Source organism: Zalophus californianus, chromosome 8 (assembly GCF_009762305.2).
Source record: "Zalophus californianus isolate mZalCal1 chromosome 8, mZalCal1.pri.v2, whole genome shotgun sequence".
Taxonomy (NCBI): Eukaryota; Metazoa; Chordata; class Mammalia; order Carnivora; family Otariidae; genus Zalophus; species Zalophus californianus.
This window is the reverse complement of record NC_045602.1, coordinates 22,587,747-22,601,401: the sequence shown is the minus strand read 5'-3', so window position 1 is coordinate 22,601,401 and position 13,655 is coordinate 22,587,747. Positions and strand designations below refer to the sequence as shown.

The following is a 13,655-nucleotide window of genomic DNA, read 5'->3' as shown; positions in this document are numbered from 1 at the left end:
TTGTTAACAGAGCCTCCAATTGGCTTAGCTACCCAGACAACTGCCATAGACGCTTACTGAAGTTATTTTAAAGCTTCACTTTCAAAGTGTGGTCCTGGGTCACAAAATCAATATACAGGAATTCATTGCATTTCTATACACTAATAATAAAGCAGCAGAAAGAGAAATTAAGAAAACAATCCCCTTTACAACTGCACCAAAAATAATAAAATACCTAGGAATAAACTTAACCAAGGAGGTAAAAGACCTGTACTCAGAAAACTACAAAAGAATGATGAAAAAAACTGAAGATGGCACAAATGGAAAGACTTCCATGCTTCTGGCTTGGAAAAACAAATATTGTTAAAATGCCCATACTACCCAAAGCAATCTACAGATTTAATGTGATCCCTTTCAAAATATCATGAGCGTTTTTCATAGAACTAGAATAATCATAAAATTTGTATGGAACCACAAAAGACCCCAAACAGCCAAAGCAATCTTGGGGAAAAAAAAACAACAACCCAACACATCTGGAGGTATCACAAATCCAGATTTCAAGGTATACTACAAAGCTGGGATGACTGAGTGGCTCAGTAGGTTAAGCTGCTGCCTTTGGCTCAGGTCATGATCTCAGGGTCCTGGGATCGAGCCCCGCACCGGGCTCCCTGTTCAGCAGGGAGCCTACTTCTCCCTCTCCCTCTCAAATAAATAAAAAAAATCTTTAAAAAAATAATGCTGCTATAAACAGAGTGGTGCATATATCCTTTTGAATTAGTGTTTTCATAGTTTTTGGGTAAATACCCAATAATGCAATTACTGGATAATATAATTCTATTTTTAATTTTTAAAAAGATTTTATTTATTTTAGAGAGAGAGCATGAGTGGGGGGAGGTGCAGATGAGAGGGAGAGAATCTCAAGCAGACTCGGCCCTGAGTGTGGAGCCCAACGTGGGGCTCGATCTCGTAACCCTGAGATCATGACCTGAGCTGAAATCAAGAGTTGGACACTTGGGGCGCCTGGGTGGCTCAGTCGTTAAGCTCCTGCCTTCAGCTCAGGTCAAGATCCCAGAGTCCTGGGATCAAGCCCCGCATCGGGCTCCCTGCTCTGCAGGAAGCCTGCTTCTCCCTCTCCCACTCCCCCTGCTTGCATTCCCTCTCTCGCTGTGTCTCTCTCTGTCAAATAAATAAAATCTCTAAAAAAAAAGGGGGGGGGTTGGACACTTAACTGACTGAGCCACCCAGGAGCCCCTCTATTTTTAATTTTTTGAGAAACCTCCATACTGTTTTCCAGAGTAGCTGCACCAGTTTGCATTCCTACCACCAGTGCATGAGGGTTCCTTTTTCTCCACATCCTTGCCAACATTTGTTGTTTCTTGTGTTTTTGATTTTAGCCATTCTGACAAGTATGAGGTGATAGCTCATTGTGGTTTTGATTTTCATTTCCCTGGTAATGAGTGATGTTGAGCATCTTTTCATGTGTCTGTTGGGTGTTTGTATATCTTCTTTGCAGAAATGTCTGTTCATGTCTGTTGCCCATTTTTTTTAAGTGGGAGCCCTACACAAGGCTTGAACTCAAGATCCTGAATCAAGACCTGAGCTGAGATCAAGAGTTGGATACTTAACTGACTGAGCCACCCAGGTGTCCCTATAGCAGCATTATTTACAATGACCAAATTATGGAAGCAGTCCAAGTGTCCATCAATAGATGAATAAAGAAGATGTATATATATATATATATATATATATATATATATATATATATAGTGGAATATTATGTGGTATATATATATATAGTGGAATATTATTCAGCCATAAAAATGAGTGAAATCTTGTCATTTGCAACAACATGGATGGATCTAGAGAGTGTAATGCTAGGCAAAACAAGCCAGTCAGAGAAAGACAAATTCCATATGATTTCACTCATATGTGGAATTTAAGAAACAAAACAAATGAACAAGGAAAAATAAAGAGACAAACCAAAAAACTCTTAACTACAGAGAAAAAACAGACGGTTACCAGAGGGGAGGTGGGTGGGGGGATGGGTGAAATAGGTGACAGGGATTAAGAGCACACCTATCTTGACAAGCACTGAGTAATGTATAGAATTGTTGAATTACTATATTATACACCTGAAACTAATATAACACCGTATGTTAACTATACTGGAATTAAAATTTTTAAATAATAAAATAACATAAAAATTTCCTTTCTTAAAAAAAAAAATGTAACAGAGGTGCCTATTTGGTGGCTCTGTCGGTTAAGCGGCTGCCTTCAGCTCAGGTCATGACCCCAGGGTCCTGGGATCGAGCCCCACATCAGGCTCCCTGCTCAGCAAGGAGCCTACTTCTCCCTCTCCCTCTGCTGCTCCCCCTGCTTGTGCTCTCTCTCTGTCAAATGAATAAATACAATCTTAAAAAAAAAAAACCAAGTGTGGCCTTTGGTCCAACAGCAGTAGCATCACCTGGGAGCTTGTTAGAAAGGAGGAATCTCAATCCCTACCCCACACCTACTGAATCAGAATATACTTTTTAACAAGACCTCCAGCTGACTGATTCATATGGGTGTAACAGTTTGAGAAGCATTGCTCTAAAGCACAGATCTAAGCACATTTTAACCTGGTTTTAAGACCTTTGACATCTTTTCTTTTCTTTTTTTTCAAGATTTATTTATTTATTTTAGAGCGAGAGCACGTGCATGGGAGCAGGGGGAGGTAGAGAGGGAGAAGGAGAAGTAGAGGGAGAGAAGCAGACTCCCTGCTGAGCGTGGGGCCTGACACAGGGCTGGATCTCAAAATTCCGAGATGATGACCTGAGCCGAAATCAAGAGTCACAGGGTTAACTGACTGAGCCACCCAGGTAACCCTTGACATCTTTCAACTACATATAGAATTAATATTTATACAAACTATTCAGCCTGGCATTGAAAGCCCTCTACAATGTCACCTCTGTCAATTTTCCAAATTTTTCTCTCACTGAGCTCCCTATACTTCTACACTCCATCCACATGGATGTCCTCTCTTCAAACACATCCAACACTCTTCAGTTTCCCATGATTTTCCCCAATCCATTCCTTCTATCTGGAAAGTCTTCACTACTCTCTTCCATCCACACTATCCACCTTCAAAGCCCTACCCTTCCTCTGAAGCACAATTCAAACCTGAGCTCCCCAGAGGCATTTTACTTTTTTTTTAAAGATTTTATTTATTTATTTGAGAGAGAGAATGAGAGATAGAGAGCACGAGAGGGAAGAGGGTCAGAGGGAGAAGCAGACTCCCTGCTGAGCAGGGAGCCCGATGTGGGACTCGATCCTGGGACTCGATCCCGGGACTCCAGGATCATGACCTGAGCCGAAGGCAGTCGTTTAACCAACTGAGCCACCCAGGCGCCCCCCAGAGGCATTTTATAGATCCCCCTGCTTCAAAAGACTCTTTACCTCCAAACTCTTCATCAGTATCTATACTTCTTTTAACTCTTATCATTTTCTCTTTCCTTGTGTTGTGTGTATATCCATCTGACTGTCTCCCCAATTTCACCTTGAGCTCCTAGAAGGTGGGGATGGTGTTTTATTTTTCCTCAAGGTCTAGTACACCACCATATATAATAGGTGCTCAAGGTTTGTTGAAATAAACTGAAAGGAACAGGATTGAGCATGACTTATACTTATAGGACAACATCCATAGGCACTATCTCAACTCCCCTCTTCCCTCACCCAGCTCCTCCCCTGGCCTAAGAGGTAGTTTCCATGGCCTCAGAGGCAGGGACAGGGACCAGTGAACTTCAAGGGAGGGTTGCATCACATACCTCTGAGTCTGTCTTGGCTACCACCTGCTCCCTGCTCTGTCTCCCAAAAAAGAGCAGCCAAAGCCCCCAAACAAGGAAACCAAATAATAGTAGAAGGCTGACATATGATGGAGGCGGGATGGCCAGCCCCCAAATCGGTGCCATTACTCAACCCCATGCCCCTCTCAGCCAAACAGTGTTCTCCCTCAAGGCTGTGACTCCATATGACATCACAATGGACATTCCAAGGTAAACCTGACAGGGCCCAGCCAATGTGCGAGCTGCTTGAATCTCCTCTCTGAGACATGCCCATCTGCTGTCCCTTCATGCAGCTGCTCACGGGCTCTGCCCTGACAGTCAATGCTCAGGGAAGACCTCCTTTACAACTCTACTAGGACTGGGCTGGACAACTTGGCATAAAGTAGAGTGTATGGAGGCAAGATTTCAAAGAAGCAAGTCTTCCAAGTGGCCTGCCTTGCCCTATGAGCATCTTCTCTGGAACCAGTCATTCCCTAGAGGTCCAGGTATGGTGTCGTATGTTCCCAATCACAAATTAGAATACAGAGTCAAGTACATTTAAGAAAGCTAGCATATCTTAAGTAGATACTCTCAGAAAATGTGATATATATGGTTTCCTAACTCCGAAGTTTGACATATAGCATCGAAACAGAGAAGAGATGTCACATAGGAAAATTAAATGATCTTAAAGGATTACTCAACTCCAAAATCCATGGTCTCATTTTCTAGAACATTTATTATGTCATTATACCCAGGGTTAACTGGATTCTCTATGGTTAATTCACTGTAAACAAAATTTACAAGGAATCAACTTATGCTATAATAAAGATAAATAAAACTGGCCAGAGTATTTTTTTTCTTGTAGGAACATTAATTTGGAAAATCAATTCAATTAAATAACTATTGTATAGCAGGCACTGTTTTTGAAAAAGAAAGTTATGGTTTCTTACCTTATAGAATTTTCAGTCTATTGGGGCAGCCAAAGTAATATTCTCAGAAAGCCCATCATCAAGGAAGTGGTTAAATAACATATGGTATGTCCTTATTATGAAATACTTTGCAGTCACTATAAAGATTATAATTATAAAGAATGACATTTGTCAGGCTGAGCACACATTACGTGGCAGGTGCTAGCATATGCCAGCCTGGAGTTCTAAGGTTAGGGCTGGATGTACAGTTTTGGTCCTTAGAACACGTTTGTACAGTTTGACAAGCACTTTTTTTTTAAAGGATTTTATTTATTTATTTGAGAGAGAGAGAGAGCGAGCACGAACTGGGGGAGGGGCAGAAGGAAAGGAAGGAAACAGGCTCCCCACTGAGCAGGGAGCCAAGGCTATGTAACTCAATCCCAGGACCCCAGGATCATGACCTGAGCCAACGGCAGACGCTTAAGCAACTGAGCCACCCAGGCACCCCCACTCTTTTCTATATGTATATAAAAATATATTCTTTGTGGGCACCTGGGTGGCTCAGTCGTTAAGTGTCTGCCTTCGGCTCAGGTCATGATCCCAGGGTCCTGGGATCAAGGCCCGCATCAGGCTCCCTGCTCTGCAGGAAGCCTGCTTCTCCCTCTCCCACTCCCCCTGCTTGTGTTCCCTCTCTCGCTGTGTCTCTCTGTGTCAAATAAATAAATAAAATCTTAAATATATATATTCTTTGTGTCTTGAATATTTACTCAGCATTATGTTTGAGTCATCCACACTCTTTTGTACAGCTGGGATTCAGTTTTATTTCATTGCATTGTATAACCATTGCATAACTTTTTTTAATTTAAATTCAATTAGCCAACATATAGTACATCATTAGTTTCAGATGTAGTGTTCAATGATTCATCAGTTGCATTATAACACCCAGGGCTCATCACATCACATGCCCTCCTTAATGCCCATCACCTAGTTACCCCATCCGCCCACCCACCTTTTTTTCCTTTTTTAAATTTAAATTCAATTAGCCAACATATTTTACATCATTAGTTTCAGATGTAGTGTTCAATGATTCATCAGTCATTGCATGACTCATTTATCCATTATGATATTAATGGACATTTGGCCTGTTTTCCATGTTTGGGTATTATAAACAATGCCGTTAAAAACATCTTTGTCCATGTATCTTGGTGGATATATATTCCTATTTCTCTACGGCCGTGGCTCTTAAGCTTTAACATACATCAGAATCACCCGGAGGGTTTGTAAAAACAGACTGCTGGGCCCTACCCCTAGAGTTGCTGATTGATTAAGTTTGGAGAAGAGCTCAGGAACTTGGCATTTCTAAGATGTTTCCAGGGGTTGCTGATACTGTTGGACTGAGGACCACACTTTAAGGATCCTTGCTCTATGGTATCTACCGAGGAGTGGAATTGCTAGGTTATAGAGTTTATGTGTAACTTAAGCTTTAGTAGACAGTGCCAAACTGTTTTTTCTTGAGTGGTTGTCATTTTTTCCACCAGTGGTGAATGGGAGTTCTTCCTGCTCTGTTTTCACGCCAATGTGTGGTATCGTCAGGCTGTTTCATTTTAGCTAATCTGGTATATGTGGTAATGGTATTCCATTGCTTAACTGAAATTCTTCTGGTTACTAATAATTACTAACTTGTGAACACATTTTCATAAGCCAATTGGGCATTTTGTTTTTAAACATAATGCTGCATTCCGCTGCTAATATTTTGTTTAGGATTTTTGTTCCCCATTTTCATGAGTGAGGCCATCCTGTAATCTTTCTCTCTTGTTCTGTCTTTGTCAGGCTTTTGGTATCAAGGTCATGCTAGACTCCTGGGTTGGGGAATGTTTCCTCCTTTTTTTTTTTAAATGCCTGAAAAAGTTTGCATAAGATTTAAACTATTTGATCCTTCAACATTTGGTATGACTTGTCAGCAAAGCCATACAAGCCTGAAGTTTTCTTTGAATGAAGATTTCTGACTAATGATTTCATTTATTTGAAGGATATAATGCTATCGAGAATTTGTAAAATTTTTTGAGTCATCTTTGGTGACATTGTCTAGTGATTTTTCTATTTAATCTACATTTTCAAATGTATTGACATAAAGTTATTCAAATGCAGTACTGTCTCCTTGTTTTTATATTGGTTATTTGTGTCTTCTCTCTCTCCTTTTTTTCCTATCCTTGATCTATCTTGCTAGAGATTTGTCAGTTTTATTTTATTTTTTTAAGATTTTATTTATTTATTAGAGAGAGAGAGAGAATGAGAGATAGAGAGCACGAGAGGGAAGAGGGTCAGAGGGAGAAGCAGACCCCCCACTGAGCGGGGAGCCCCATGCGGGACTCGATCCCGGGACTCCAGGATCATGACCTGAGCTGAAGGCAGTCGCTTAACCAACTGAGCCACCCAGGTGCCCTTGTTTTATTTTTTTTAAAAGATTGTATTTATTTATTTGAGAGAGAGAAGCAGACTCCCTGCTGAGCAGGGAGCCACTGTGGGGCTTGATCCCAGGACCCTGGGATCATGACGCGAGCCTAAGGCAGCTGCTTAACCAACTGAACCACCCAGGCACCCTGACATTTGTCAATTTTAATTAATTATTTCAAAGAGCCAACTTTTTGTATGTTTGCTTTCTATTTCAATAATTTCTCCCTTTGTCTTTATTTCCTCACTTCTACTTTCTTTTTTGCCCCAGTTTTATTGAGATATAATTGACAATTCTACTTTCTTTGGATTTATTTTGCTGTTTTTTCCTAACTTCTTGAGATAAATGCCTAGATCATTCACTTTTAACCCTTTTCCCCTAATATATGCATTTGAGAGTACAAATTTTCCTCAAAGCACTACTTTAGTTTCATTCCACAAGTTATGATATGTAGAATTTTTATCATTCTGTTCCAACTATTTTAATTTCCATGACGATTTCTTCTTTGGTCCATGGGTCATTTGGTAGTTCCTTTTAAGTTTCTAGACATATAGGGATTTTCTAGTTATCTAACAAAGTTGCACTGTGGCCAGAATATATACTTTAATTTCACTCCTTTGAAATGCTCTAAGACTTTATTCCCAGTTTATGGTCAGTTAAAAAAATTCTTTGTGTGCTTAAAAATAAGATGTATTCTGCAGGTGTTAAAAATCATCTCTTCAGGGGGACCCTGGGTGGCTCAGTCAGTTAAGCACTGGACTTTTGATTCTGGCTCAAGTCAGGATCTCAGGGTCCTGGGATGGAGCCCCGCATTGCGCTCCGCTCTTAGCCAGAAGTCCACTTGGGATTCTCTCTCTCCCTCTGTCTCTGCCTCTCCCCCTGCATGCGCTCGCACTCTCTCTCTCTCTCTCTCTCTCAAATAAATAAATAAATCTTTAAAAAAAAAAGTCTCTTCAGTTTCCCCTTCTGCCAGCAGGGCGGGGGTAGGGGGGATGTCTCTATGACCATTAGGTCAATTCTGCTCATCTCAATGTTCAAATCTATATTATTCCTAAACTTTCGTCTGCTTTTTTTCCACCAATTACTAAGACAAGTATGTAAAATTTCTCATGATTGTGGATTTGTTTATTTCTTCTTTGAATACTGAAGATTTTTGCTTTATGTATTTTTAAGTGTTATTTAAAATCATTATTTATTCCTGGTGATTAAATCTTGTATCACTATCAAGACCCTCTTTATCTCTAAGAATACTACTGGACTTTAGTTCTTTTTTTTTTTTTTAAGATTTTATTTATTTATTTATTTGAGAAAGAGAGAATGAGAGCCAGAGAGCACGAGAGGGAAGAGGGTCAGAGGGAGAAGCAGACTCCCTGCTCAGCAGGGAGCCTGATGCGGGACTCGATCCTGGGACTCGATCCTGGGACTCGATCCCGGGACTCCAGGATCATGACCCGAGCCGAAGGCAGTCGCTTAACCAACTGAGCCACCCAGGCGCCCCTGGACTTTAGTTCTTTTGTCTGATACTAATATTGCTACAGCAATTTTCTTTTGGTTGGTACTTGCATAGAGTATCTTTTCCCATTCTTTCAACCTTTCTGTATCTTTTTAATATTGGATAAACAAAATCTAAATATATGCTATTGGTAAGAGACACATCTAAAGCAAATAGATTTTAATTGGAGCACTGATAAGAGTAGGCAGTTGGACAGAAGCTGGAGGCAAGGACAGTGATAAATAGGTTACACACTAGAAGCCTGGAGGCACAACATCTTGCCTGTGGCTTCCAAGTCCCCTGGGCTAACAGACCAAGAGCCACAGGTGCAGAACAGGCCACTGTCCTCTTCCACCTCTGCCCCAGGGTAACCCCTAGACTCATTATAATGCATTTGCATTGTGGCTTTAGCCTCCCCCCACCCTTCATGGGGGAAGGCTGCCCTGACTGTTCAGAGACAAACCTAGTAGGGTCAAAAACTAACCTCTCCCAGGGCACCTGGGTGACTCAGTCGTTAAGCATCTGCCTTTGGCTCAGGTCATGATCCCAGGGTCCTGGGATCGAGCCCCGCATCGGGCTCGCTGCTCAGCGGGAAGCCTGCTTCTCTCTCTCCCATTCCCCCCCTGCTTGTGTTCCCTCTCTCACTGTCTCTCTCTCTGCCAAATAAATAAATAAAATCTTAAAAAAAAAAAAAAAAAACTAACCTCTCCCTGTGGGAGTCCCTTAAAGGATTGGAAGCAACCTCCATTAGAGACCACCCCATCCACGACCCAAGACACCCTCCCACCCCCTCACACACAAAGATTCTTGTAACCTCAGGGCAGTTGCCACCTCTGGGCCTTCCTGCTCTCCCACCTTGAGAGTGTACTGTCCTCAATAAACTGCTTTGGGCTTGCTACTTTCTTCTCTTTTTTTTTTAATTTAAACTCAAGTTAGTTAACATATAGTGTATTATTAGTTTCAGGGTAGAGTTTAGTGATTCATCAATTACATATAACACCCAGTGCTCGTTATATCATGTGCCCTCCTTAATGCCCATCCCCCAGCTAGTCCATCCCCCCCGCAAACCCAGCTGTCTTTATTAGAGCATGGATCCTCATGGAAATCTTTCGTGGGGAATCCAAGAACTGAGACCTCCATTCACACAACACAGACTCTCCCACCCCGATCAGCCTGTGCTCCATTTCCAGTTCCATTACACGTTCCATTATATTTAAGGTAGTTATTAAAGCATTAAGATCAAAATTACCTTTTTACTTGGCACTTTCTATTTCATCCTGTTTTATATTTCTTTTTCTCTCATTTCTTGCCTTTTAAATAGCTATTTTTAATTAATCACTCCATCTTGTCCTTTACTAATTGGAAGTTAAATTCTGTTTTTGTTCTTTTAGTGCAAGGGTTGACAAATTATGGCCTGTGGGTCAAACTAGCCTGATGCCTGTTTTTGTAAATAAAGATTTATTGGAACACAGCTACACTCATTTTACATATTGTCTCTGCTTTCATGCTACAACAGTAGGTAGTTACAACAAAAACCATAGGGGGTTTACCATGGCTAACATATTTACTATCTAGCCAACCCCATTTTTAGTGGATGCCCTTTAAAATGCAAAATACACATTTAACCTATCAAATTCTTAAATAAAACCTCTATCCTCTTATTGATGATAAATCAAGGCCCTCAGAATATTTTAATTATATATGCCCCTTCCCACAAATAGGTTACTATAGTCAGGAATTTTCTTTTCTTTCTTTTTTTTTTTAAGATTTTATTTATTCATTTGTCAGAGAGAAAGAGGGAGGCAGAGAGGAAGAGAGAGAGCACCAGCAGGGGGAATGGCAGGCAGAGAGAGAGAAGCAGACTCCCCCCTGAGCAAGGACCCTGGGACCACGACCAGAGCCGAAGGCAGACACTCAACTGACTAAGCCACCCAGGTGTCCCAGGAATTTATTTTCTTTTTTCTTTTTTTTTAAGATTTTATTTATTTATTTGAGAGAGAGAGAATGAGAGATAGAGAGCACGAGAGGGAAGAGGGTCAGAGGGAGAAGCAGACTCCCTGCTGAGCAGGGAGCCCGATGTGGGACTCGATCCCGGGACTCCAGGATCATGACCTGAGCCGAAGGCAGTCACTTAACCAACTGAGCCACCCAGGCGCCCAGGAATTTATTTTCTTAATAAATTCTATTTGGGAATAATTTTAGACTTACAGAAAAGTTGCAAAGATAGCACAGTGAGTTCCCATATGCCCTTCATCCAGTTTCACCCAATGTTAACATCTTATATAACTTTGATTCATGTGTCAAATCTATGTGATTAACATTGGTACATTTACTTTGTTTGTTTGTTTGTTTTTGTTTTTTAAAGATTTTATTTATTTATTTGACAGAGAGAGATACAGCGAGAGAGGGAGCACAAGCAGGGGGAGTGGGAGAGGAAGAAGCAGGCTTCCCGCTGAGCAGGGAGCCGGATGCGGGGCTCGATCCCAGGACCCCGGGATCATGACTTGAGCCGAAGGCAGACGCTTAATGACTGAGCCACCCAGGTGCCCTGGTACATTTACTTTGAACTGAATGCCAAACTTCATAGATTTCACTAGTTTTTCCACTAACGTCCTTTTTCTGTCCAGGATCCAACCTAGGGCCCATGTTGGATTTGGTTGTCATGCCTCCTTAGTCTCCTCTGGTCTGTGAGAGTTTCTCTGACCCTGACAGTTTTTAGGAGTACTGGCAGGTTCTTAAATTTGGGTTTCTCTGTGTTTTCCGTATGCTTAGACTGAGGTTATGTGTTTTGGGGAAAATACCACAGAGGCGCTCTGCGCTTCTCATTACTGATCTCACGCAGTACATGATAGCAGCCTGTGTTGCCAATCTTCATTACTTGGCTAAGGTAGCCAGGTTTCTCCACGGTGAAGCCATTATTTTTCTCTTTCCATACTCTGTTCTTTGGAAGCAAGCCCCTAAGTGTAGCCTATGTTGGGGTTGGAAGAAGTGAGGGGTTGTTAAGCTCCATCTCTTGGAGTGGGCTATATCTACATATATTATTTGGAATTCTTGTGTAGCTCCTATTTATTTATTCCATTACTTTGTTACATCAGCATGAACTCATGCGTACTTATCTAGTACTCTGTGTTATAGTCCAATACAACATTATTTTGTTGCTCACGTTTTTCCAACTTTGGCCATTGGGAGCTCTCTCGGGTTGACTCTTGTCCCTTTGCTATGACCCGATCCTTTTGTTTTTATGGGCACTTCTTTACTTCCTGGCATTACAAGATGCTCCTGGCTCCCCTTCCTGTCTCTTCCTCCCATGTCAGAGCACCCCGGCCACTAGCTTATAGGTAAGCCCAAATCTTCTCTTTTCCAGGATGGAAGCATTTCACACCACCTAAACTCAGTGCCTAGGATTTGACCCACCTGTCCAAACCATAGCTGAATCTGGATTGGATCTTAGACATTTTGCTCTGCTTTAAGGCCCATCCCTGGAGCCAGATTGGGGCCCTTTAATCTCCTACCTGGTCCCAACATCTTCCTTCAGTCTTACTGTCCCAGGTGCCTGGCCCCAGCTTGTCTAATATTTAAGACCACCTAAGTTATGAAAAGAACAGCTGATTTGGAGGAGAGATCCTGGGTTCCGGTTTTTAATACATTAAGTTTGAAGTATATGCAATATCTGAATATCTTCCACCCTTCACCTCTTATTTTTGATTGAGCAAATGAGTGTAGCAGGAAATTGCTTCCTTCACCTTCCATAATCCAATCCAGTCTTCTGGGATAGATCCTTTCATCATTTCAGCAGAATTACTGCCTTGTGTTGATAATAGATTACAGCTTTCTTACCCTCAGAAGTTTGCTTTCTCCAAAATAACGTTAAATGTTGTCACCCTACCATTTGTCTCTGGATAATTCTAAAAAGTCTTTGAACCTTTTTAGCTCAACCTAGAGGTCAGGTTCCATTGACAATGACTTAACTCTCTGATGTTGGAACCACACATCAATACAAGTATCCAAACATTCCCAGGTTTTCTTTGGATGTTCCCTCACCCCACCCCAACCTCCTTTCTTCCAAAATTTTCCTTGATTCTTGGCCTACCCTGTAATCTCCCCCCAAATAATTCCGGCAGCTCCCTGTACCTAGCCTGCTGTTCTAATCCATTTCAATTCTCTCTGTCTTGTATTGGAATCGTTTGTATGTGCTTGTGAATTCCTAGAGGGTGGGGATCAGACCTTAGCCATCTTTATCTCCTCCATAATGCCAGAATGTATCCAGCTGCTTCTCCACCTAGTTCATGACACGTGAACATCATACACAACTGAACAAGAGTTGAATTGACTTGATATCATTGCACCAGCCAAGTACTTGGCAACAAAACAAAACAAAACACCCTCTGGACTTCTAGAGTCCTCCTTTATCCAGCCTTGGGGAAATCTGACCGCGCACCATATGCGTTCCACATGTGGGAGTGGGGCTACTGCACAGGCTGGTATCACCAACAGGATCAAGGGGGTACTTTGCCCTCTCCAGTGCTAGAGAGCTGGGTATCTTCTCTGACTTGACCCTGCTCTTGATGCCAAGAAGAGAGAAGAATTTACCCAATGAAAACAAGTGGGAAAGTTCTGGTAAAGAGAAGCAGGGAGCTTTTGCAGGAATCTTTCCTCACTTTACCCATCTTGAGCTGTTGAGTTAGGAAGAGGTGTTTGTGGAGGATGAAAACCAAAGGGATGACACTGAAAAGTCGGGGGAGTGGTGACTGAAGAAAGTGGGCCTGGGTAAGGATCTCGGGTCTAATGTACTCGGAGTCCAAAGAGCACTCTGATAGAGGCTGGAGATCCACAGACATTTTGAGGGCGCTTACAGCTGCCTTTACAAGGTTGGTGACTCTATCCTCATAAAACCAAAATCTGGCTCCTTAGTGTTCACCCTACTGCCTGAAGGTTCCCGTGAGCTTTTGAGGTTTTTACCTGTGTACTTCTCGGGCACAAGGGGGAGCCAGCTCTCTATTATCAGAATCCTACGTCCTAGGCAT

The 13,655-nt window shown here is 41.9% G+C and overlaps 1 protein-coding gene across 1 annotated transcript in view; it reads right to left on the bottom strand.

Moving 5' to 3' along the window:
* Nucleotides 1-3,926, bottom strand: part of C8H2orf16 (chromosome 8 C2orf16 homolog) — a 33,219-nt gene extending 29,293 nt beyond the window's left edge. The window contains exon 1 of the mRNA XM_027621981.2: nt 3,783-3,926. Coding sequence (XP_027477782.2) covers nt 3,783-3,926 — 144 coding nt within the window. The remainder of the gene's footprint in view (nt 1-3,782) is intronic.
* Nucleotides 3,927-13,655: the final 9,729 nt, after the last annotated feature.